The 26439-nt window shown below is 50.5% G+C and overlaps 1 protein-coding gene across 1 annotated transcript in view; it reads left to right on the top strand.

Moving 5' to 3' along the window:
- Positions 1 to 614: 614 nt before the first annotated feature.
- The window catches only part of FBN3 (fibrillin 3), a 138011-nt gene continuing 112186 nt past the window's right edge, over positions 615 to 26439 (top strand). The window contains exons 1-3 of the mRNA XM_077921925.1: positions 615 to 773; positions 14744 to 15012; positions 24619 to 24701. Of these exons, the coding sequence (XP_077778051.1) occupies positions 630 to 773; positions 14744 to 15012; positions 24619 to 24701 (496 nt within the window). The 5' untranslated portion in view covers positions 615 to 629. The remainder of the gene's footprint in view (positions 774 to 14743; positions 15013 to 24618; positions 24702 to 26439) is intronic.

The following is a 26439-nucleotide window of genomic DNA, read 5'->3' as shown; positions in this document are numbered from 1 at the left end:
AGCCTTGAAGTTAAAAACTTTTGGCTGAAGAATGCAGCCTTCCTCCCTCTCTGCCCCCTCCTCTTCTCCCTCCTCCCCACCCAGCACCCCTTCTCAAGCTGCAAGGACCTCCCCCTGCCCGATTTGGAGGTCTCTCTCCTCCTTTTCTCCAAAAAGGCTGCGATTTCCCCCCCCTCTTTCTCCCCCCCCCCCCTCCTGCCCGGCTCAGAACTTAAACAAAGAAATCCACGGCTCATCTTTGGAATTCTAGGACCGAGAAGGTATCTGTAAAACTTCTATCTATTCTTTTTGTTTAAAACATCGCTCCAGATTATTGCAATGGTTTTGGGTTAGGGGGGTTGTTGGCGGCGGAGGGGGGACAGGACGGGGACACCCGCCAGGAAAACTATTCCAGTGACTTTTGCAAATGGGGCGGGTGGGTTGCCTTCGCCGCTCTTTGCTACGCCGTCCTTTGTCGCCCCTCTCCCTTCTCTCTGCCCCCCCCCCCCCCCGTTTTCTTTGTTCACTTCTGACATTCCTTAGCCCATGGTCTTTCTTCCCCGATCCCACCCAGGAGACGGCTAGCAACCCAAGTGCCCCCATCCCCGTTCTCTCCACTTTTGGGGGATGAGTTGGGGGTGCTTTTGGGAATGACAAGAAAGCCCCATTCTCTCACCCCCCTCAACTACTCAAAACTTTCTAAGGGGGCTTCGAAAGAGTTTCCCACGGACACCAAAAAAAGAAACCTCGCGCTCGCGGCGGGATTTTCCGTCTTCTTGTCCCGGATCGCAGGAGTGAGTCTGTCTGGTTTCAAAAAAAATTAATTTAATTTTTTTAAAAGCCAGCCTCCCTCTCTCCCGTCCTCTCCCTCCCCGCACCATTGACAAGGAGGTTAGATTCGGTTCTCTCTCTTCCGGGCGTGCTCGCGGAGACCTAAGCTGAGATTTCGAATGGGGATGTGGCGGGACACAACCGCTTCCCCCGTGCAAGTCCATCTGGATGCGCGTCGTGCGCCCTGGCGCACAGCTCCCATTCATTGCGCGGGGACCTCTTGTGCCGGCGTGTGTGTGTGGTTGCGTTGCTCGCTTGCGTGGAGTTGCTGCATGCCCTGCCTACCTTAGATTGCTCTGGGGGTGCCGCGCCCACACCCCCATTCCCCGTGGTGGCCCCGGATCGCGCCCCCCCCCCGAGCCCTGGAGCAGACAAACGCAGCGCATAGCTGGGCAAGGCAGATCCAGAGGGGTCTCTTTGTTCCTCTTCACGCTTCCTCCCCCTGCTAATTTTTAGGAGGGGGGGTGGGTTAAGCTTTCTCACATGTTGCTCCGAGAGCCTCTGGCATGCCTACCCCCCCCCCCCCCGGTGCTGCTGGGAGAGGTTTGCAAAATGGGTGACACCTCCCCCCGGTTCCCTGGGAGTCGTATATGCGGGAACTGTTCTGTTTGCAACTTGAATAAAATATTTTTTTCGGGGGGGGGGCAGTTAAGCCCCGCCCTGCATGATACGGTGCACGCGCACCATTGGAACGGCAATCCCCGTTAACTTTGGGGACCCCCCCCAGCACCCTCAAATATTTTATTGGGGAGGACCGAGGCGTTGCCTTCTATGGTTTGCGACATCGACTAGTTTTGTTTCGGGGGCGCGTTCTTGGTGAGTTGTGGGGGGGGGAGGAGAGGTTGGGGGTTTGATGAGGATGGGGGGGGGTTCCCTGCTTCTGATGAGGGGCGTTGAAATAGGTTGCACATCAGGAGCAAAAGTTTGTGGGGGGAGAAAGGAGCTCCGAGGACATTCCTGCGCTCCTGCTCTGCCCGCCAACCGCCCCACATGTCCAGGGTGACAGAGTGGGGAGATCCGCACATGACGAGGCTCCCATGCGTGGAGTGCCATTGCGGATCAGACTGGGAGAGGGGCATAGCCCTGTGTGTGTGTGTGTGTGTGTGTGTGTGTGTGTGTGTGTGAGAGAGAGAGAGAGAGAGAGAGAGAGAGAGAGAGAGAGAGAGAGAGACTCAGGAGGTATAGATTTTCATCACAGCATCTCTAGAATGCAGCCACGAGGACCAACAATCTGACTCGGTCTAAGACAGCTTCTGAATCACTCATGAGGACTGGAACATAGGTAGGCAAACTAAGGCCCGGGGGCCGGATCCGGCCCAATTGCCTTCTCAATCCGTCCCGCGGACGATCCGGGAATCAGCATGTTTTCACAGGAGTAGAATGTGTCCTTTTATTTAAAATGCATCTCTGGGTTATTTGTGGGGCCTGCCTGGTGTTTTTACAGGTGTAGAATGTGTGCTTTTATTTAAAACGCATCTCTGGGTTATTTATGGGGCATAGGAATTCGTTCATTCCCCCCCTCCAAAAAAATATAGTCTGGCCCCCCACAGGGTCTGAGGGACAGTGGACCGGCCCCCTGCTGAAAAAGTTTGCTGACTCCTGGACTAGAATCTTAGATCGCTTCCGGACGATCTGTTCCATGAGCATGCAGCCTGATAAAATAATAACATGACACAACAACAACAACAACAACAACAACAACAACAACAACAACAACAACAATTTATACCCCCCCCCATCTGGCTGGGCTTCCCCAGCCACTCTGGGCGCCTTCCAACAAAATATTTAAATGCAGCAATCCATCAAACATTAAAAGCTTCCCTAAACAGGGCTGCCTTCAGGTGTCTTCTAGTATCATTCACCTTCCTCCGTTGCCTTCTGGTTGGGCTCAACGCCAGCTCTGCCTCCTGCAGCCAATCGGAAGCCACGCCTTGGTTTCCGAACATTTTGGAAGTCAAACAGACTTCTGGAACGGATTCCGTTTGACAGTGGCGTAGCGTGGGTTGTCAGCACCCGGGGCAAGGCAAGTAATTTGCGCCCCCTAACCCATGGATTTGCGCCCCCTAACCCATGGATTTGCGCCCCCTAACCTGTGGATTTGCCCTAACCCCAGATGTTGCGCCCGGTGCGGCCGGCCCCCCCTGCACCCCCCACGCTACGCCACTGCCGTTTGACTTCCGAGGTACCACTGTAGTCCAATCATTTTAAAGTCCTCTTTCGTTGCAACTACTTCCCATTTCTGCGCATACGGAATTCTGGCTGCAGTGGCAGCAATACATAAACAATATAACCAGCTTTTTGGGGGACCACGTGACCATCGTCTTGGCGAAGGCGATCCCATCCTTTTACCTTCCTTTAGCATAGGCTTTGGCTCACTTCCTTGAGCAATCTTGGATTTACTGTATTTTTCGCTCTATAAGACACACCAGACGACAAGACGCACCTAGTTTTTGGAGGAGGAAAACAAGAAAAAAATATATTCTGAATCTCAGAAGCCAGAACAGCAAGAGGGATGGCTGCGCAGCGAAAGCAGCAATCCCTCTTGCTGTTCCGGCTTCTGGGATAGCTGCGCAGCCTGCATTCGCTCCATAAGATGCACACACATTTCCCCTTACTTTTTAGGAGGGAAAAAGTGAGTCTTATAGAGCAAAAAATACGGTACTCGGATTACTATGCACTATCTCAGACAGTCGTTAGGGCAGTAGGCCAGGGCCTGGGTTCAAATCTTCATGTAGGTATGAAGATCCCTTCGCTAGGTTTCTTGGCTGAGTCAGGCTCTCAAAGGAGTCTAATCTGCCCTGTAATATGGCTTCTCTTCCCCCTGAAAAAGCTGAATTAGTTTTCTGTCTGGGCAATTAGCGTCGGGAAAAATTCAACTTGCACCTAGACATTTTCTGATGCCCTAGAGAGCCATCTAATTTAGCATGTTTACTTTACTTGCATTTTGTAAACAAAGCTAAAAGCTACGGGGAGGGGGATAAAAGGCTTTGTGTATGATTGTTTGTGCAGTTGGAACCCATTCTTTGTTAATTATGACATTGATTCCTCCCCCCTCCGCTGGAAAAATTAACGGCTTGGGGAAATGTCCGGAAAATTCTCAGTTTGGGAAAAGCGACCACCCTGCAGAATGAAGCCTAGTTCACAAGGTTGTTGTGATGAAAAAAACATACTTTTCTTTTTGTTTGCAAGAGAAACTATAGTCTGTTTTATCATTGCAGACTGCCTTCTTCCATGGGTACAGAGTCAAGCCATTGGGCTGTCTATACCACACTGAGGGCACTTGATCTTTCTCTCTCTCTCTCTTGGCTTAGGAGAGACCCCAATTGGTCTCTAGTACAAGGCGGGTGGCGCCGTGGGTTAAACCACAGAGCCTAGGGCTTGCTGATCAGAAGGTCGGTGGTTCAAATCCCCACGACGGGGTGAGCTCCCGTTGCTCGGCCCCTGCTCCTGCCAACCTAGCAGTTCGAAAGCACGTCAAAGTGCAAGTAGATCAATAGGTACCGCTCTGGCGGGAAGGTAAACGGCGTTTCCGTGCGCTGCTCTGGTTCGCCAGAAGCGGCTTAGTCCTGCTGGCCACATGACCCGGAAGCTGTACGCCGGCTCCCTCGGCCAATAAAGCGAGATGAGCACCGCAACCCCAGAGTCGGTCACGACTGGACCTAATGGTCAGGGGTCCCTTTATCTTTACCTTTAGTACAACCTGCAAGGCATAAACCTCCATCTTCCACCATCTTCCGAGGTTGTCCGTTCCACTGTTGAACAGCTCTTGCCATCAGAAAGTTCTTCCCGGAATCTTCTTCCATGTAACTCGAAGCCACGGGTTCGAGCCCTCCCCTCCAGACCAGGAGGAAACAAGCTGGCTCCATCTTCCATGTGGCAGCCCTGTAGATACTTGAAGATGGCTCTCATATCTCCTCTTTTCCAGGCTAAACATTCCCAGCTCCTTCAACCGTTCCTCATCAGGCTTGGTTTCCAGACCCTTGATCACCTCAGTTACCCTCCTCTGCACACCTTCCAGCTTGTCAACATCCTCCTTAAATTGTGGTGCCCAGAATTGGACACAGTATTCCAGGTGTGGTCTGACCAAGGCAGAACAGAGCGGGACTATGACTTCCCTTGATCTGGACACTAGACTTCTGTTAATGCCCCCTAGAATAACATTAGGTTTTTCTTGCTGCTGCATCACACTGTGGACTCATGCTAAAGTCATGGTCCACCAAGGCCCCCAGATCCTTTCAACATGTACTGCTAGAACGCCAGGTGTCACCAATTTTATATCTATGCGGCTGGGTTTTTTTCTGTTTAGAATCATAGAATCATAGAATCATAGAGTTGGCATAGACCCCAAGGGCCATCGAGTCCAACCCCCTGCCAAGCAGGAAACACCATCAGAGCACTCCTGACATATGGTTGTCAAGCCTCTGCTTCAAGACCTCCAAAGAAGGAGACTCCACCACACTCCTTGGCAGCCAATTCCACTGTCGAACAGCTCTTACTGTCAGGAAGTTCTTCCTCATGTTTAGGTGGAATCTCCTTTCTTGTAGTTTGGATCCATTGCTCCGTGTCCGCTTCTCTGGAGCAGCAGAAAACAACCTTTCTCCCTCCTCTATACGACATCCTTTTATATATTAGAACATGGCTATCATATCACCCCTTAACCTCCTCTTCTCCGGGCTAAACATGCCCAGCTCCCTTAGCCGTTCCTCATAAGGCATCGTTTCCAGGCCTTTGACCATTTTGGTTGCCCTCCTCTGGACACGTTCCAGTTTGTCAGTGTCCAAACTGGACTCTGACATTTGTCGCTCTTGAAGGTCACCTTGAATTCTGATTCTGTCTTCTATGGCATCAGCTACCCTTTCCAGTTTAATAATAATAATAATAATAATAATAATAATAATAATAATAATAATAATAAATTTTATTTATACCCCGCCCTCCCCAACCAAGACCGGGCTCAGGGCGGCTAACACCAGATATAAAATAATTGATTGAAATACAGTGGTACCTCGGGTTAGGTACTTAATTCGTTCCGGAGGTCCGTTCTTAACCTGAAACTGTTCTTAACCTGAAGCACCACTTTAGCTAATGGGGTCTCCTGCTGCTGCCGCGCCGCCGGAGCACGATTTCTGTTCTCATCCTGAAGCAAAGTTCTTAACCCGAGGTACTATTTCTGGGTTAGCGGAGTCTGTAACCTGAAGCGTATGTAACCTGAAGCCTCTGTAACCCGAGGTACCACTGTACAACTTAAAAATTAAGATTAAAATACAACATTAAAATGCAGCCTCATTTCAGCAGAAACTCAAGAACCTTTTTGGGGATGAAAACGTCAAGTCTTCACCAAGGCTAACTGTCCAGACTACGTGGGCCAGAAAAAAGCCAGGGAAGTCCCCAAGTAGGAGTTCCATCACAGAAGGAAAAAGGAAAAAAGAAAGAGGGGGAGGGAATCAAATTGATTTCAAGCCAAAGGCCAGGCGGACCAATTCTTACAGGCCCTGTGGAAAGAAATCAGATCCTGCAGGGCCCTGGTCTCATGAGACAGAGCATTCCACCAGGCCGGAGCCAGTGTTGAAAAGGCCCTGGCTCTGGTTGAGGCTAATCTGACTTCCTTAGGGCCCGGGACCACTGTTGTTGTTGTTTAGTCGTTTAGTCGTGTCCACCTCTTTGTGACCCCCTGGACCAGAGCACGCCAGGCACTCCTGTCTTCCGCTGCCTCCCGCAGTTTGGTCAAACTCATGCTGGTAGCTTCGAGAACGCTATCCAACCATCTCGTCCTCTGTCTTCCCCTTCTCCTTGTGCCCTCCATCTTTCCCAACATCAGGGTCTTTTCCAGGGAGTCTTCTCTTCTCATGAGGTGGCCAAAGTCTTGGAGTCTCAGCTTCAGGATCTGTCCTTCCAGTGAGCACTCAGGGCTGATTTCCTTCCGAATGGAGAGGTTTGATCTTCTTGCAGTCCATGGGACTCTCCAGAGTCTCCTCCAGCACCAGAATTCAAACGCATCCATTCTTCAGCGACCAGCCTTCTTTATGGTCCAGCTCTCACTTCCATACATCACTACTGGGACCCGGGACGTCTAGGGTGTTGCTATTTATGGACCTTAAGGTCCTCCGTGAAAATGAGCCAATCTGAAATCAGCTGAGGAGGGTATCCTGATCGGCACCCCCTGGTCAGATCTGTGCTGTTCTGCCTTCACAGGAAAGCGACGTCCCCATGCCTCACACCATCTCTGTCGGGGTCTCTGTCTCGCTGAGGTCTGGGAGCTAAGCCCCTCTCAGATTTCCTTTCCTTCGGAATCCAACCGAGCCAGAGCTACGATGATTGACTGGAATGGCCATTCATTTTTCGTTTCCTTTCTTCTTAAATGCACTCTTCCATGCTCCCCGTCATGTTAATCCCAATTCAGAGAGCTCAAAGGGATTCCACAGCAAGATAAACCGGGGAAGAGTTGTGGAGATGTTTACTACGGTTGCCCAAATTGGGAAGAGGGAACGGACAGGCATGTCTTGAGCAGATAACCAGAGCTTCTCAAAAATGCGTTTGACTGTGATAGTGGTCCCACGTGACTGAGAGCGCCTGATGACATCCATTTAAGAGGGGGATGCGGGTGGCGCTGTGGTCTAAACCCCTGAGCCCCTTAGGCTTGCTGTTTGGAAGGTCGGCAGTTCCCCTTGCTCCGTTGCTAACCCAGCAGTTCGAAAGCACGCCTGGGCAAGTAGATAAATAGGTACCACTGCGGTGGGAAGGTAAACAGCGTTTCCATGCGCTTTGGTTTCCGTCACAGTGTTCTGTTGCGCCAGAAACGGTTTAGTCCTGCTGGCCACACAACCCGGAAAGCTGTCTGTGGACAAACGCCGGCTCCCTCGGCCTGAAAGTGAGATTAGCGCCGCAACCCCATAGTCACCTTTGACTGGACTGAACCATCCAGGGGTCCTTTACCTTTTAAGAGAGAGAAAGAGAGAGACTTTTGATCTTCCAGTAGCACAGGGCAGAAAACTATATATAGTGGTACCTCAGGTTACAGATGCTTCAGATTAGAGACTCCACTAACCCAGAAATAGTACTTCGGATTAAGAACTTTGCTTCAGGATGAGAACAGAAATCGTGCGGCAGCAGCAGGAGGCCCCATTATCTAAAGTGGTACCTCAGGTTAAGAACAGTCTCCTCGGACCTCCGGAACGAATTAAGTTCTTAACCCAAGGTACCACTTTATATGAAGAATTGTAGAATTGTAGAGTCGGAAGGGACCTCGTGAGTCATCTAGTCTGACCTCTGCAATACCGGCGTCTTTTGCCCAAGGTGATGCTCAACCGATGAGCCTAAGAGCCTCATCCTCTAACAATGGAGCTAAATGATGATATGTGACTTAGAGCTCCTGGTGAGATCAATTTACAAGAGAGAGAGAGAGAGAGAGAGAGAGAACCTCTGAGGAAGGAGAGTGCTTCACTTTCCGACAGAGCACATTCTGCTGTCTTGCCAGTAAGAGGAGAAGGTCGTCTTTGTCGGTTATCAGGGATGCTTTAACTGAGATTCCTGCCTTGCAAGCGGTTGGACTTAGATGCAGACCCTCCAAGTATCCCTATTTTCCAGGGACAGTCCCGAATTTACAGAAGCTGACCTGGTTTCTGATTGGAGCGTCCTACTTTTTCTTAAAGGTAAAGGGACCCCTGACCATTAGGTCCAGTCGTGGCCAACTCTGGGGTTGCGGCGCTCATCTCGCTTTATTGGCCAAGGGAGCCGGCGTACAGCTTCCGGGTCATGTGGCCAGCATGACTAAGCCGCTTCTGGCGAACCAGAGCAGCGTACAGAAACAGCGTTTACCTTCCCTCCGGAGCGGTACCTATTTATCTACTTGCACTTTGATGTGCTTTCGAACTGCTAGGTTGGCAGGAGCAGGGACTGAGCTCACACCGTCGCGGGGATTCGAACCGCCAACCTTCTGATCGGCAAGTCCTAGGCTCTGTGGTTTAACCCACAGCACCACCAGTGTTTTCCTTAGGACGTCCCTATTTTCATTAGAGAAATGTTGGCAGGTAGGGAGTTTTGCAACCCCTGAAACGAGGAGATGGAGTAACTATACAACCAGTGCTTTTCAATTGGGGCTTCCTCACAGGGAGGAATGGGCGAATCTCTCAATTTCTCTGTTTTTCTCTGTTTCTCATTTCTCCACACTTTAAGTTAGAGATGTCCTACGTTCAGAATTTCCTGGACACCGCCAGAATATGGCAGTCAGAAACAGTCTCTGGGTGGAAATCGCTGAAATGTCTGGGAAAATCCGGACGTATGACAACCCATGTCAGAAATCTAGACTTTTGTGTCCGGATTTTCACTTTTTTTGAAATGTGGCAAGCCTGCTTTCAGTTCGGTTCTCCGTATTTCCACATCAGTCTGCAAACTATTTTTTTAAAGTCCTCATAAAAACCCGGCACCCCTCTAGCAACATTGCTACTAAAAATGCACGCTTTTGCAAAGAAATTTCTCCTGGTTATACTGCATTATTGCAATAATGTCATGAATGCAAGTAGGTGCATTTCTAAGCATTGCTGTACACATTTACCGTATTTTTCGCCCTATAGGGTGCACTGGCCCATAGGGCGCACCTAGTTTTTTTGGGGGGGAAATAAAGAAAAAAAATATATTCTCCCCCCCCCCCCCCCGGGCGCGGGGCTGGGGAAGCCCGAGCTTCCCCCGACCCCAGCCCCCAGAACAGGCTGCTATCCGCAAGCCTTCGGAGCCCGGCGGGAACTCCCGCCGGTCTCCCCAGGCTTGCAGATATCTGCCCGAAGCCCAGGGCATGCTCCACTGCACTCCCTGGGTTTAGGGCTGCAGGCTGCTGTCCGCAAGCCTTGGGACTTCCCGCCGGGCTCCCAAGGCTTGCGGATAGCTTCCTGAAGCCTGGACCCCTCTCGTTCTCCAGGCTTCAGCGAAAGCCTGCATTCGCCCCATAGGACGCACACACATTTCCCCTTCATTTTTGGAGGGGATAAAATGCGTCCTAAAGGGCGAAAAATACGGTACTTGACTGGAGAAGTGCATTGCAAAATTCAGGAAACTGCGAATTGTCGAAGGCTAGCAATGTTTGTGCATTGTTTCGGAGACTGTAAATTATAGTCTGTTTGCCTGTAACTGAAATCTGAATTGAGTTTCTCAGCCATCTCACCATGCACAGAATTGCAGGCGAAGACTCTAAGGGGCTTAAGACGCCTTTGTTTCGGATGCCATCCAGGTTGTAAACTCGTTGGGTGGTCTTCAGGTGGAATAACAAAGCGTCTTCCAGCTGGAATGTAGGCTCAGGAGGAGGTGGGCCATATGACCAGAAAACACTGGTGCTTAAACATAGGGAGTTGCTTTAGAACAGCTCGAAGTATTTGTCCAACTAGCCCCTACTGCAACGCGCTCTACATGGGGCTACCTTTGAAGGTGACCCGGAAACTGCAATTAATCCAGAATGCGGCAGCTAGACTGGTGACAGGGAGTGGCCACCGGGACCACATAACACTGGTTCTGGGAGATCTGCATTGGCTCCCAGTACGTTTCCGAGCACAATTCAAAATGTTGGTGCTGACCTTGAAAGCCCTAAACGGCCCAGTATACCAGAAGGAGCGTCTCCACCCCCATCGTCCAGCCCGGACACTGAGATCCAGCGCCGAGGGCCTTCTGGCGGTTCCCTCATTGCCAGAAGTGAGGTTACAGGGAACCAGACAGAGGGCCTTCTCAGTAGTGGCGCCCGCCCTGTGGAACGCCCTCTCTTCAGATGTGAAGGAAATAAGTAGCTACCTATCTTTAAAAGACATCTGAAGGCAGCCCTGTTCAGGGAGGTTTTTAATATTTAACACTGTATTGTTTTTAACACTTGATTGGAAGCCGCCCAGAGTGGCTGGGGAAACTCAGCCAGGTGGGCGGGGTATAAATAATAAATTATTATTATTATTATTATTATTATTATTATTATTATTATTATTATTACATATTGTCTGCTCTGACTGGCAGCTGCTGTCCAGGCATGCAAATAGGGGACATTCTGCATTTGGAAATGCCAGGGATCTTCTAAACCCTAAACCCAGGCACATAGCGAGTTGCTTTAGAACAGCTCAAAGTATTTGTCCATCTAACCCTATGTTGTCTGCTCGGACTGGCAGCTGCTCTCCAGGGATGCAAACAGGGGACATTCTGCACTTGGAAATGCCAGGCATCTTCTGCATGCAAAGCTGTGCTGCAGCCTGTCCCAGATAGCAATAATTCACAACAAAAATGCTGATGAGTTTTCATGAGGATGTTAATAATAATAATAATAGAAAAATAAACCATCAAGAAATGTGGCACTGTGGGTTAAACCACAGAGCCTAGGACTTGCCGATCAGAAGGTCGGCGGTTCAAATCCCCACGACAGGGTGAGCTCCCATTGCTCGGTCCCTGCTCCTGCCAACCTAGCAGTTCGAAAGCACATCAAAGTGCAAGTAGATAAATAGGTACCACTCTGGCGGGAAGGTAAACGGCGTTTCCGTGCGCTGCTCTGGTTCGCCAGAAGCGGCTTAGTCCTGCTGGCCACATGACCCGGAAGCTGTACGCCGGCTCCCTCGGCCAGTAAAGCGACATGAGAGCCGCAACCCCAGAGTCGGCCACGACTGGACCTAATGGTCAGGGGTCCCTTTACCTAATGTAGAGATGTAGAAATCTAAACTGAGTTTAAGGCTGGGTGAATCAGAACAAAACCCAAACTGGCAGATCTGCAAAATTCCCTAGTTAGGGTTTTCCCCCCTAAACATAAAGGATGAGTCTTGCTCCTTCTTGCACCAACTGATTTCAATGTCAATAATTTCACAATCAGAGTGTGGGTTGTTTGCCACAGGCCTCTGTTCCTTTGCTTCTTTCCCCTTCCACATGGCTGATGTGCAGTCATGCGCATTGATGTGCTCCTATGTGCAGCGTGTTGGACTAGATGACCCCGGGGTCCCTTCCAACTCGTCTATGACTCTTTTTCTGATTGCAATGAGACCCCTTTGTGCGGCGTTGAGCTGGTGTGTATACAGTGGTACCTTGGGTTACATACGCTTCAGGTTACATACGCTTCAGGTTACAGACACCGCTAACCCAGAAATAGTGCTTCAGGTTAAGAACTTTGCTTCAGGATGAGAACAGAAATTGTGCTCCGGTGGCGAGGCGGCAGCGGGAGGCCCCATTAGCTAAAGTGGTGCTTCAGGTTAAGAACAGTTTCAGGTAAAGAACGGACCTCTGGAACGAATTAAGTACTTAACCTGAGGTACCACTGTATATGCTCCCACACTCTGGCAAAACACCACACCCCAAAACCATCTTATTACAACCCTATTTGTTGTTGTTTAGTCCTTTAGTCGTGTCCGCCTCTTCGTGACCCCCTGGACCAGAGCACGCCAGGCACTCCTGTCTTCCACCGCCTCCCGCAGTTTGGTCAAACTCATGCTGGTAGCTTCCAGAACACTGTCCCACCATCTCGTCCTCTGTCGTCCCCTTCTCCTTGTGCCCTCCATCTTTCCTAACATCAGGGTCTTTTCCAGGGAGTCTTCTCTTCTCATGAGGTGGCCAAAGTCTTGGAGCCTCAGCTTCAGGATCTGTCCTTCCAGTGAGCACTCAGGGCTGATTTCCTTCCGAATGGAGAGGTTTGATCTTCTTGCAGTCCATGGGACTCTCAAGAGTCTCCTCCAGCACCAGAATTCAAAAGCATCCATTCTTCGGCGATCCATTCACCTGCAGAGCTTGTAACCAGGGCTGCTACAACAAACAGTCATGTAAGCCTTTGGGAGGCAGAGATGTGAGAGGGCATCAGAGGAGGGAGTGAAGGAAAGAGAGATGGAGGCCAGTGTTGCCCACGCACCCCTGACCATCCTTCAAGGCACCCCAGGGTGCCACTGCCCAACGGTTGAAAACCCGTGCCGTAAACCAGTGGCAAAGCTACCTCCTCCAGCACCGGGAGCGGCATACATCCAGGTCCTGAAAGACCTACATTGGCTCCCAGTACGTTTCTGAGCACAATTCAAAGTGTTGGTGCTGACCTTGAAAGCCCTAAATGGCCCAGTATACCTGAAGGAGCGTCTCCACCCCCACCGTTCAGCCCGGACACTGAGGTCCAGCTCTGAGGGCCTTCTGGAAGTTCCCTCCCTGCGAGAAGTGAGGTTACAGGGAACCAGGCAGAGGGCCTTCTCGGTGGTGGCGCCCACCCTGTGGAACACCCTCCCGCCAGATGTCAAGGCAATAAACAACTATTTTACTTTCAAAAGACAACTGAAGGCGGCCTGGTTTAGGGAAGTTTTTAATGTCTGACGCTGTACAGTGGTACCTCGGGTTAAGTGCTTAATTCGTTCCGGAGGTCTGTTCTTAACCTGAAACTGTTCTTAACCTGAAGCACCACTTTAGCTAATGGGGCCTCCTGCTGCTGCCACACCGCCAGAGCACGATTTCTGTTCTCATCCTGAAGCAAAGGTCTTAACCTGAGGTAATATTTCTGGGTTAGCGGAGTCTGTAACCTGAAGCGTATGTAACCCGAGGTACCACTGTATTGTTTTTAATATTCGGTTGGAAGCCGCCCAGAGTAGCTGGGGAAACCCAACCAGATGGGCAGGGTATACATAATAAATTATTATTATTATTATTATTATTATTATTATTATTACACGTCCCAGGGGGAATGGTGCACAACCTGCGGGGTGCATGGCGCGCATCCCAGAGGGTGGGGGCTGCTGCGAAGTCACTCCCCGATGGCACCCGAGGCGAACCGCTCCCCCGCCCCCTTCGTCCGCCAGTGCCCCAAACCGTGGTTTATTAAACCATAATGAACCAGGCTGTTGCGTGTTTTTGCCAGCGATTTCATCAACACAGAACCGAATTGTATATTAATTCACGTCAACATTCCTCTCTCTTTTCCACGGTGTGTTTATCGATGCGCAGATGTGCATGATTAAGGAACTGCCGAGAGGGAAATACATGCATTGTACAAGATTTGGAATATATATATATGCAACGGGGCGGATTCCTCTTCTATGAGCTCCACTTCCAAAGCAAAACCAGTTATTTAGATAAGACAAAGGCCACAGCAACACCACATATTTAAAGCACTAAAAGGTCACGTTAAGGGACGCGGGTGGCGCTGTGGGTTAAACCACAGAGCCTAGGACTTGCCGATCAGAAGGTTGGTGGTTCGAATCCCCGCAATGACGGGGTGAGCTCCCGTTGCTCCGTCCCTGCTCCTGCCCACCTAGCAGTTCGAAAGCGCGTCAAAGTGCAAGTAGATAAATAGGTACCACTCCGGCGGGAAGGTAAATGGCGTTTCTGTGCGCTGCTCTGGTTCGCCAGAAGCGGCTTAGTCCTGCTGGCCACACGACCCGGAAGCTGTACGCCAGCTCCCTCAAATGATTAAACAATCATTTAACATAACTTCTTATCTTATTCAATATTTTAGACATCCGTCAACAACTTCTGAAGATTTTCCGTTCTTTATCGCTTGTTATCCCACTAAATATATATATACTACTGCTTTAGGTCCAGTAATTTGAGTGGGTCTCCTCGGAACAGAACTCAATTTTTGGAACCATCAAGCCAAATGTGGTTATGATTTTGTAAGAGCTGTCCAACTGCAAAGAGAACACACATACAGTGTTACCTCGGGTTAAGTACTTAATTCGTTCCGGAGGTCTGTTCTCAACCTGAAACTGTTCTTAACCTGAAGCACCACTTTAGCTAATGGGGCCTCCTGCTGCTGCCACGCCGCCGGAGCACAATTTCTGTTCTCACCCTGAAGCAAAGTTCTTAACCTGAAGCACTATTTCTGGGTTAGCGGAGTCTGTAGCCTGAAGCGTATGTAACCTGAAGCGTATGTAACCCGAGGTTATACCACTGTATAAAGAAATCATGTACCATGAAGCCCTCGAGAAGTTTGGGACCTTATCTGATTTCTTTTCCCTTCCAGCTCAGAAAAGGAAGCTCCGATTTCCTGCTGTTGGGCTGCAGAGACCCTCCCGCTGGACCCAAGGTGTTGGTGGCCTCATTCCTTGCACCCATTATGGGACCCCTGTGGGTGACCCACTTCCTCCTGGGGTGCACATCGCTCACCTTCTACCAAGAGTTCGCCAGCGGACAGCATGACGGAGACCTCCAGCCCGACAGATTTGCAAGCAGCTACGAGAGCAAGCAGCCCCCCAGCCGAGTGAGGCGAAGAGGCCATGACACTTTGAGAGGGTAAGCCATCGGTAGGCAAACTAAGGCCCGGGGGCCGGATCCGTCCCAATCGCCTTCCAAATCCGGCCCATGGACGGTCCGGGAATCAGCATGTTTTTCCATGAGTAGAATGAGTCCTTTGATTTTAAATGCATCTCTGGGTTATTTGTGGGGCGTGCCTGGTGTTTTGACATGAGTAGAACGTACCGTATTTTTCGCTCTATAGGACGCACTTTTTCCCCTCCAAAAATGAAGGGGAAATGTGTGTGCGTCCTATGGAGCGAATGCAGGCGCCTTGGCTTCAGCGATAGCAACGCGAAGCCTCCGAAGCGCAGAGGGAGCGCTCCCTCCGCGCTCCTTGGCTTCGCGTTGCTTTCGCTGAAGCCTGAAGAGCGAGAGGCGTCGGTGCACACTGACCCCTCTTGCTCTCCAGGCTTCAGGGATAGACTCTCCTGGCTTCAGCGAAAGGAACCTGAAGGCTTTGGGTTCCTTTTGCTGAAGCCAGGAGAGCAAGACTCTCCTGGCTCTAGGGATAGCCGCCTGAAGACTTTGTAGCGCAGCGGGACCTCGCGCTGCGCTCCAAAGGCTTCGGGTTCCTTTTGCTGAAGGCGGGAGAGCAGAGAGGGAGAGCTGCGCAGCGCCCTTTCAGCCAAGCAGGAGGAGAAATGGAAGGGGCTCCGTATCTCCTGCCGCTTCGCTGAAGGGGCGCTGAGCAGAGAGGGGGGAATTTTTTTTCTTGTTCTTCCCCTCTAAAACAAGGTGCGTCCTATGGTCGGGTGCGTCCTATAGAGTGAAAAGTGCAGTATGCTTTGATTTAAAATGCATCTCTGGGTTATTTGTGGGGCATAGGAATTGTACACACTGATCTACAGTGAAGAATAAGTTATTTACAGTAATTTACAGGAGCATCTCACCTTTGCTGACAGTGGTACAAGAGGCAAGAACAAGCAATCCATTATAAAGGCTGCAGTTTATTTCACAGTATTATTATTTTTCAAAATACAGTGGACGCTCAGGTTGCGAACATGATCCATGCGGGATGCACGTTTGCAACCCGCAGTGTCCACAAACCATGTCTGCACATGCGCGGGTTGCGATTCAGCGCTTCTGTGCATGTGCGAAGTGCGATTTAGCGCTTCTGCACATGCGTGAGCGCCGAGACCCAGAAGTAACCCATTCCAGTGCTTCTGGGTTTTGGCGTTCTGCAACCCAAAAAAACACAACCTGAAGCGGCTGTAACCCGAGGTATGACTGTATAGTCTGGCCCCCGCACAAGGTCTGAGGGACAGTGGACCGGCCCCCTGCTGAAAAAGTTTGAACAATGACCATTGTTTAAAGCGGACAAATTTCACACCGCTCGCGACCGGGATATAGGAGGGCAGCTTCCCATTTCAGTGGGGAACAGAAATCATTACGTCACGGTCTTCAAAGAAACAAGTAGGTTTTGTAGATCGCGCATGGCGCTGCGGACAGGAGCGCCAACCTGGCTCCGCCACGACTATGGGTGCCCAGGGCCATGGGTGCCATGGCTGTGGCACCCAAATTTGTGGGTGCTTGGTGCGTTTCCCAGTCTGCCATCCGAATATTATATTCCAAATCTCTTGCCCAGTGCATCATGACTGAATATGTTTTATGGATGGATGGCGGCTAACAGATTGAGGTTGAATCCTGACAAGACAGGAGTACTGTTTTGGGGGGACAGGAGGCGGGCAGGTGTGGAGGATTCCCTGGTCCTGAATGGGGTAACTGTGCCCCTGAAGGACTAGGTGTGCAGCCTGGGAGTCATTTTGGACTCACAGCAGTCCATGGAGGCACAGGTCAATTCTGTGTCCAGGGCGGCTGTCTACCATCTCCATCTGGTACACAGAATGAGACCCTCCCTGCCCGTGGACTGTCTTGCCAGAGTGGTGCATGCTCTAGTTATCTCCCGCTTGGACTAGTACAATGTGCTTTACGTGGGGCTACCTTTGAAGGTGACCCGGAAACTACAACTAATCCAGAACGCGACAGCTAGACTGGGGACTGGGAGCGGCCGCTGAGACCATATAACACCGGTCTTGAAAGACCTCCATTGGCTCCCAGTAAATTTCCGAGCACAATTCAAAGTTGGTGCTGACCTTTAAAGCCCTAAACGGCCTCGGTCCAGTATATCTGAAGGAGCGTCTCCACCCCCATCGTTCTACCCAGACACTGAGGTCCAGCACCGAGGGCCTTCTGGTGGTTCCCTCCCTGCGAGAAGCCAAGTTACAGGGAACCAGGCAGAGGGCCTTCTTGGTAGTGGCGCCCGCCCTGTGGAGCGCCCTCCCACCAGATGTCAAAGAGAACAACAACTACCAGACTTTTAGAAGACATCTGAAGGCAGCCCTGTTCAGGGAAGCTTTTAATGTTTGATGTATTACAGTATCTTAAAAATTTTTGGAAGCCACCTAGAGTTGCTGGGGAAGCCCAGCCAGATGGGTGGGGTATAAATAATAAATTATTACAGTGGTACCTCGCAAGACGAATGCCTCGCAAGACAAAAAACTCGCTAGACGAAAGGGTTTTTTGTTTTTTTGAGTTGCTTCGCAAGACGATTTTCCCTATGGTCTTGCTTCGCAAGACGGAAACGTCTTGCAAGTTTGTTTCCTTTTTCTTAACACCGTTAATACAGTTGCGACTTGACTTCGAGGAGCAACTCACAGAACGCGGTGTGGTAGCCTTTTTTGAGGTTTTTAAAGACTTTGGTGATTTTTGAAGCTTTTCCAAAACTTTCCCGACACCGTGCTTCGCAAGACGGAAAAAAATCGCAAGGCGACAAAACTCGCGGAACGAATTAATTTCGTCTTGCGAGGCACCACTGTATTATGATTATTTTAAGCATTCGTGGAATCATAGAATTGCCCCTTGGCTGAGAAAGCTGGGCAGAGTGCGTTAAAAGCATTAAAGGAAAACCAGCTGTTAGATGGAGGCATCGGAATCCATTAATAAACTTGACAGACATGGTCGTGGGTGGCTCATCCTTTGCAACAAAAGGTGGCTGTTTGCCTTCCATTTGATTCTGCAGCTGGCGAGGCGTCGTGTGATCTGCTCTCTTCTTCACCCAAATGTTTTTGCGCTTAAATTGGTTCGCTGACCATTTCCTGCCTGGGTGTCTTGTCCCCCCTGCATTCTGTCGCATCTATGGATTGCTCCCTGCGAAATACAGTGGTACCTTGGTTCTCAAACTTAATCCGTTCCGGAAGTCTGTTTTCATAACCAATTCGTTCCAAAGCCATGCTGGCCACATGACCCGGAAGCTGTACGCCGGCTCCCTCAGCCAATAAAGCGAGAGGAGCGCCGCAACGCGAAACGGATTAATCCATTCCAGATTTTTAAAAACAAGCCCCAAAACAACAGTTTAACATGAATTTTACTATCTAACAAGACCATTGATCCATTAAATGAAAGCAATAATCAATGTAAGGTAAAGGTAAAGGGACCCCTGACCATTAGGTCCAGTCGTGGCCGACTCTGGGGTTGCGGCACTCATCTCGCTTTATTGGCCAAGGGAGCCGGCGTACAGCTTCTGGGTCATGTGGCCAGCATGACTAAGCCGCTTCTGGTGAACCAGAGCAGCGCACGGAAACGCCATTTACCTTCCCGCCGGAGCGGTACCTATTTATCTACTTGCACTTTGACATGCTTTCGAACTGCTAGGTCGGCAGGAAATAATCGATGTACTGTACTATAAAATAAATAAGACAGTATTATAGATGATAAAAATTAAAATTAAATTTTTTTCTTACCTGCACTGATGAGAGTCACTGTTTGGATGGGGGGTGGCTTTTATCCATTTCCGCAGTCACACAATTGATCGATCAGTCAATCAATCAATCAATCAATCAATCAATCAGTAGCTGAACTGGGTTCCACAGTCACAAAAACAAATGAACCGAAAAAGCCTCAAAAAAAAAAGTGCAAAAACAAAAGCGCCAAACTTAATCCGTTCCAGAAGTCCGTTTGACTTCCGAAATGTTCGGAAACCGAGGCGCGGCTTCTGATTGGTGCAGGCGCCCCAGAAACAATAGCCGACAGTCGCATAGAACATTTGGCTTCCGAAAAACGTTCGAAAACCGGAACACTTACTTCCGGGTTTTTGGTGTTTGGGAACCAAGGCGTTTGACAACCAAGGTACCACTGTATCTCAAAACAATTTAGCTGTTGAAAGCATCAGTCGGCCCGTCACATGTTTGTCAGCGGCGAAACTATTGGCCATCACCAAATTGCAGAAATACAAAGACGCGTTTTTTTTGCATCTGTGGTCTCCAGCACACCAGAACCCTAGCTGTTGCACCGCGAAATTTTGTCTGATCTATTGGGCAGCTGATAGAAACAGGAAAACCTGGGTTGCAGTCAGAACCAGTGAAATGTCGTGGTTAGGGGGAAATGCTGGCATGGGATGGCTCAGCTGTTAGAGGACGAAATTCTTAATCTCAGGGTCATAGGTCAAAGATTCCTGCATTGATTCTCGGGGCTCCTTCCAACTCTATGATTCCATGACTAAGGCAATGGGAGACGAGTTCAAATTCCTGCTCAGCTCGCTGGTAACTCTGAGGGCTAGTCACTGCCTCTCAGGGTTGTTGTGGGAATTGAATGAGGAAACAGCTAGAATACAAATACAATAAATACTCCGACTAATATTCTTTAATTTCTGTGGGCCTGCTCTGAGAAGGACTAAAGTTGGCTGCAAAGCCATTGCTTTGACGTTTATCAAATGAATACGAGTTATGTGATTTACCGTATTTTGCGCCCCATAGGACGCACCGGCCCATAGGACGCACCTAGTTTTTTGGGGGGGGAAATAAAGGAAAAAAATTATTTCCCCCCCAGGTGCTGGGCTGGAAGAACCAGGTCGGGGAACAGCGGGAAGGCGCGCTCCGCCTCCCCGCTGTCCCCCGAGCTTGTGGGGCTGGCGATGGGGAGAAGTGCGCTGAGCCTGGGACTGCAGGCAGCTCTGCGCAGCCATCGGGAGCCGGGCGGGACTTCGCGCCCCGCTCCCGATGGCCGCGTAGAGCTGCGCTGAACCCGGGACTGCAGGCAGCTCTGCGCAACCCTCGGAGCCGGTCTCCCGAGGGTTGAGCAGAGCTTCCTAAACCCTGGAGAGCGAGAGGGGTCTGTGCGCACCGACCCCTCTCGCTCTCCAGGCTTCAGCGAAAGCCTGCATTCGCCCCATAGGACGCACACACATTTCCCCCTCATTTTTGGAGGGGAAAATGTGCGTCCTATAGGGCGAAAAATACGGTATGTAAAAGTGTAGAATTGTAGCGTTGGAAGGGACACCAGCGGTCATCTAGTCCAACCCGCTGCAATGACGTAATCTCAGCTAAAACATCCATGACAGATGGCCTGCAAACCTCTGCTTAAAAACCTACAAGGAGGGAGAATTCATCAAAACACGGGCCGCAGCAGTAGCAGAAATAAATAGTCTTTTTTGACGCCCGTGATTTGCTTGCCCCAAAATGGAAAACCAAAGAGGTCGCAACCAAAGAACTTGAACTAATGGAATACGTGCAGCTTGCAGATTTAACATATGGAACAAGAGAACGAGAAGGACGTATGTTTAAAAAAAGACTGGAGAATGTTTACTGATTATATGGGTGAAAATGGTGCACATTTCAAAACACTGGTAGCATTAAGATAAATTCAACAGTGCAGATATATGGGACGTGGGTGGCGCTGTGGGTTCAACCACAGAGCCTAGGGCTTGCTGATCAGAAGGTCGGCGGTTCGAATCCCCGCAATGACGGGGTGAGCTCCCATTGTTCGGTCCCAGCTCCTGCCAACCTAGCAGTTCGAAAGCACGTCAAAGTGCAAGTAGATAAATAGGTACCGCTCCAGCGGGAAGGTAAACGGCGTTTCCGTGTGCTGCTCTGGTTCGCCAGAAGCGGCTTAGTCCTGCTGGCCACATGACCCGGAAGCTGTACGCCGGCTCCCTCAACCAATAAAGTGAGATGAGCGTTGCAACCCCAGAGTCGTCCGTGACTGAACCTAATGGTCAGGAGTCCCTTTGCCCTTTACCTTTTAAAAGTAAAGGACCCCTGGACGGTTAAGTCCAGTCCATGGCAACTATGGGGTTGTGGCTCTCATTTCGCTTTCAGGCCGAGGGAGCCGGCGTTTGTCCACAGACAGCTTTCTGGGTCATGTGGCCAGCAGGACTAAACTGTTTCAGGCTCAACGGGACACCATGATGGAAACCAGAGCGCATGGAAACGCTGTTTACCTTCCTCCGGCAGTGGTACCTATTTATGTACTTGCACCGGCATGCTTTCGAACTGCTAGGTGGGCAGGAGCAGGGACCGAGCAACGGGAGCTCGCCCCGTGGCGGGGATTCGAACCGCCGACCTTCCAATCGGCAAGCCCTAGGCTCTGTGGTTTAGATCGCAGCGCCACCCACATCCTTCACTATAAGCACGTTCTGTCGTTCTTGGATGTGCATGTTTGTGAGAGAGAACCCCCCCCCTTCCTAACCCCCACCTCCAGCCCATAATGTAAACATATAGCAGATGTATTGATACAAGAACTCTGAGCAAAGGTATGTCTGAGGCTGAGGTCCAGCCCACACACATCTTGGGACGAAGCCTCGCTGGAACTGGCACTGCTCGCTTCCCAGCGAGCTTTTCCAGGGTCGTGCTGCTGTGCAACGACTCGTTCCCAGGCTTTTTCTTGGCTTGGAGGTTAATCCACGTTGAGTTCGAGGAGGTTTAAAAAAGTAAAGGGACCCCTGACCATTAGGTCTAGTCATGGCCGACTCTGGGGTTGCGGCGCTCATCTCGCTTTACTGGCCGAGGGAGCCAGCGTACAGCTTCCGGGTCATGTGGCCAGCAGGACTAAGCCGCTTCTGGCGAACCAGAGCAGTGCACGGAAATGCCATTTACCTTCCCGCTGGAGTGGTACCTATTTGTCTACTTGCACTTTGATGTGCTTTCCAACTGCTAGGTGGGCAGGAGCAGGGACCGAGCAACGGGAGCTCACCCTGTCGCGGGGATTCGAACCACCAACCTTCTGATCGGCAAGTCCGAGGCTCTGTGGTTTAACCCACAGCGCCACCCGCGTCCCTCTCAAGGAGGTTTACTCCCAGGTAAATGCGGGCAGCGGGGGGGGGGGGGGCCTTGCTGTCAGAGGAGTCTGCACAGCACCGTGAGCTAAGTCAGACGATCACAGCTAGGGATGCAAGAGGAATTTGATTCCAATTGCATTTGAAGGCCTGGTTTACTCTTCCCAAAAGAATATAGGGAACTGAAGCGCAGGAAAGATGGAAGGAGATCGGTATGTGTCAGGGGTTCAGGGACAGAGGCACAGGTGAGGGAGGAGACGGAGAGCGAGGGGGAGGAATCCCGAGACAGCAAGGAAGAGGATGACACCTTTCAAGTGATTCGGAGGATTCCCAGAGGGGGGCGCCTGTGGTCAGGTCGAGGGGAGTCACAGGGGGGACTCGTCAGGAGCAGGGGACCAGCGGGGGAACCCAGAGTGGGAGCTGGGAGTCGGGACCGGCTTCCACGCCAGAGCGCAGTGAAGGGGGTGGAGATTCCACAGTGACAGGAGGAGCAAGTCCGAAAGCAGAGAGGGAGGGGAGATCGGAGCAAGACATCCTCCCGGAAGGGGAGGGGAGTAGTGCAGGGAGTAGTGTAACTGTCAAGAGGAAAGTTAGAGGCTGCGAACGCGCGCCAAGTTCAAATGTGGAGGCGCGCGGAAGTACAGGGAGCCCGGGGGAGGAGCCAGGTCCCAAAGCACGCAGGAGGGGGGAAGAGCTGTCTGGGGATTCCGCGTCAGGGGAATCCAGGAGGGGCGAAACCCCGGGGGGCAGGAAGACCCTGCGGAAAAGGAAAGAGAGGAAGAGGTGGAGCAGCACAAGCCTCTTAAAGTGGTGCAGAGGCGGGACTGACTCAGAGGGGACTTCAGCGGTCTAAGCGTAACAGACGTGGGGCTGCGCGCCTCGGCTGTGGAGCGGACAATGTACTGCAATAAACATCTTTGTATATAAACTGGACTTGGCGTTGGTCTCTTGTGAGCTGGGACCTGAGGCAGCCCTGACAGTATGTTTGGCCTGGAAAAGAGGAGATATGAGAGCCATCTTCAAATATCTAAAGGAGCTTGTTTTCTCCTGCTCTGGAAGGGCAGGACTCGAACCCGTGGCTTCAAGTGACAGGAAACTCGACATCAGGAAGAACTTTCTGACAGTGAGAGTTGTTCGACAGTGGAACGGTCTCCCTTGGGATGTGGCGGACTGCCTTGGAGGTTTCAAAGCAGAGGTTGGACGGCCATTTGTCGTGCGTGCTTGAGTTGAGCTTTCCTGCGTTGCAGGGGTTGGACTAGATGACCCCTGGGTTCCCTTCCGACTCCACGGTTTTATGATTCTGTCTCCCCAAAATTCACACTTATTCCTTATCATCTTTTAAAACTTTTCAAAAATAAATAAATTAACACATACGTTTCAACACACAGTAAAACCATTATTTTTGTTGACTTCCCACCCCCTTTTCCTTTTTTTAAAAAATAATATTTATTAAAGGTTTTAAGCAATACAACACCAATCACATAAAACACCATCACCAAAATAAAAGAATACACACAAAACAAAAGAAATACAACATAGTTAAATTTCAAAAACCAAATTTCCATAACCTTCCTTTCGGACTCCCTCACATCTCCCTTTCCTGCGTTCCCGTTTACAAAATCATGTTCAGCAATACTTAACCTTCTCTCAAATCTTGTTTTAGTTTGTACCTTTCAAATATTATATCTCCAATTTTACCCTTTGTTATCAAATATTTAAATATTTAGGCTTGACATAATATTGATCAAATTTCGTCTTTGTTCTTATAATTCAGTTCTTTTCATACTTCTTTCCACTAGGTTACTAATGCCAAGTTATCTTTCTATCCTGCATCATTCTAGCATTCATACAATTTACAGTACTTTTGCAGATAATCCTTAAATTTCTTCCAGTCCTCTTCCACCGTCTCTTCTCCCAGGTCTCGGATTCTGCCAGTCATTTCTGCCAATTCCATGTAGTCTATCAGTTGCATCTGCCATTCTTCCAGAGTGGGCAAATCTTGTGTCTGACTTCCCACCCCCTTTTCCATTCTGTTTTTATTTCTCTCCCTCTGCTGAACCCTGCCTTCTCTCTCTGATGTCTCAACAACGCTGCTATAATCTTTAAGTTCTTCTGTTGCTCATAGAACGGAAGGGACCCAACGGTCATCCAGACCAACCCGCTGCAATGCCACGAATCACAGCTGACCAATCCCTGGCAATGGGTTCAATGGCATGCAACAGGTCCTAGGGTCTCCAGGTCAGAGTCGGAAATTGCCTTTGCCTGAAACCCCAGGAAACTGCTGCCAGTCAGATCAGTCTTGGCTGCAAGTTTGGGAAAGCCCAGTGTCTGCCTTGAGACTCCAAAGAGCTCTTGCCGATCCGTGTAAGTGATGCTAAGGTGGACGATGGTCTCACTCAGCGTCAGGAAGTCTCAGGTGTTTTGCAGTTGCTCCGAACAACCCCAGAGACAGGTAGCATCCAGGCAAACGCCGCAATCTGCCCCACCTGCAGGTAGGCCAGCCACTGCAAGCAGGGAGCAAACGTTCAGCTTGTGACTCTCTCGTTGACTTTCAGGCCCAACGTCTGCGGATCCCGGTTCCACTCGTACTGCTGCCCCGGATGGAAGACCCTCCCCGGTGGGAACCAGTGCATTGTCCGTGAGTATGAGCCAGGGTTATGTCTCCCAGTGCATTGTCCGTGAGTATGAGCCAGGGTTATGTCTCCCCTGTGGGAACCAGTGCATTGTCCATGAGTATGAGCCAGGGTTATGTCTCCCACTACATTGTCCGTGAGTATGAGCCAGGGTTATGTCTCTCCTATGGGAACCAGTGCATTGTCCGTATGAGCCAGGTTTATGTCTCCCCGGTGGGGACCAGTGCATTGTTTGTTAGTATGAGCCAGGGTTATGTCGCCCCAGTGGGAACCAGTGCATTGTCTGTGCGTATGAGCCAGGGTTATGTCTCCCCGGTGGGAACCAGTGCATTGTCCATAAGTATGAGCCAGGGTTATGTCCCCCTGGCAGGAACCAGTGCAATGTCTGTTAGAATGAGGCAGGGTTATGTCTCCCCAGTAGGAACTAGTGCATTGTCTGTTAGTATGAGCCAGGGTTATGTCTCCCCTGTAGGAACCAGTGCATTTTCCGTGAGTATGAGCCAAGGTTATGTCTCCCCGGTGGAAACTAGTGCATTAATTAATTAACCAGTGCAGAAGCAATTTCCGGCATCTGAGCATGCACAGAAGCAATTTCCGGCGTCTGGGCATGCGCAAAAGCAATTTCCAGAGCCACGGAAGAGTGTCCCCGCCTGCGCCGCACTGCGCCAATTTAGCGCAGTGCACGGGCACTTGCCAAGCAGGCGGCTCGGTCCGGGGGCGGCTTGTGGGCTGGTTAAATGGCCTCTGTGGGCTGCTTCCGGCCCATGGGCCACAGGTTGGGGACCGCTGCTGTATAGGCTCAGCCCTTACCGCTTTGGTTTTCGTGATAACCCATTTGATTCTTGCTGGGGATCTGAGCTGGTTTACGTTTTTTTACTTATAATTTAATGGCTTATATACCTCTGCTTTTAAAAACGTTCCCTATTAAGTTGGTTTTGCGCAAGCAGCGTTAACTCTGGGGCATGAAATGTTCTTAAAATTGCCATTTTCACGGCTTCGCTTTATTGGGGTGAAACGTTTCGGTTTGATGTTTCTACCTGCAAGTGGGAGCTGTCCTTGGGATCAAAACAAGCACTCAAACAAATGGAAAGCTCAATCTAGATTTGTCCCCACCCCCTATGAAGATCCTCAAATTACACAACCAGAAAAGTTGGTTTTGCAAGAGCTCTTTTGTTTCAGCTGCTTGAAAGCTCGTTCGAGGGCTAAACTATAAAGAAGTTTAACAATTGGTTTGCAAGCCTGGTATAGCTCCCACTTAACACAGCGTTATCGCCCTTTAAACAGTCAAGGCTCCACCCAGTGAGTTCTGGGAATTGTAGTTTCCTAAGAGTGCTGGGGGTACGCGGGTGGCGCTGTGGGTTAAACCACAGAGCCTAGGACTTGCCGATCAGAAGGTCGGCGGTTCGAATCCCCACGATGGGGTGAGCTCCCGTTGCTTGGTCCCAGCTCCTGCCAACCTAGCAGTTCGAAAGCACGTCAAAGTGCAAGTAGATAAATAGGTACCGCTCTGGCGGGAAGGTAAACGGCATTTTCGTGCGCTGCTCTGGTTTGCCAGAAGAGGCTTAGTCATGCTGGCCACATGACCCGGAAGCTGTACGCCGGCTCCCTTGGCCAGTAAACTGAGATGAGCGCCACAACCTCAGAGTCGTCCGCGACCGGACCTAATGGTCGCGGGAGCTCACTCCGTCGCGGGGATTCAAACCGCCAACCTTCTGATCGGCAAGCCCTAGGCTCTGTGGTTTA

The sequence above is a fragment of the Podarcis muralis genome, chromosome 18, assembly GCF_964188315.1.
Source record: "Podarcis muralis chromosome 18, rPodMur119.hap1.1, whole genome shotgun sequence".
Classification (NCBI taxonomy): Eukaryota; Metazoa; Chordata; class Lepidosauria; order Squamata; family Lacertidae; genus Podarcis; species Podarcis muralis.
This window is presented reverse-complemented; position numbering and strand designations above follow the sequence as displayed.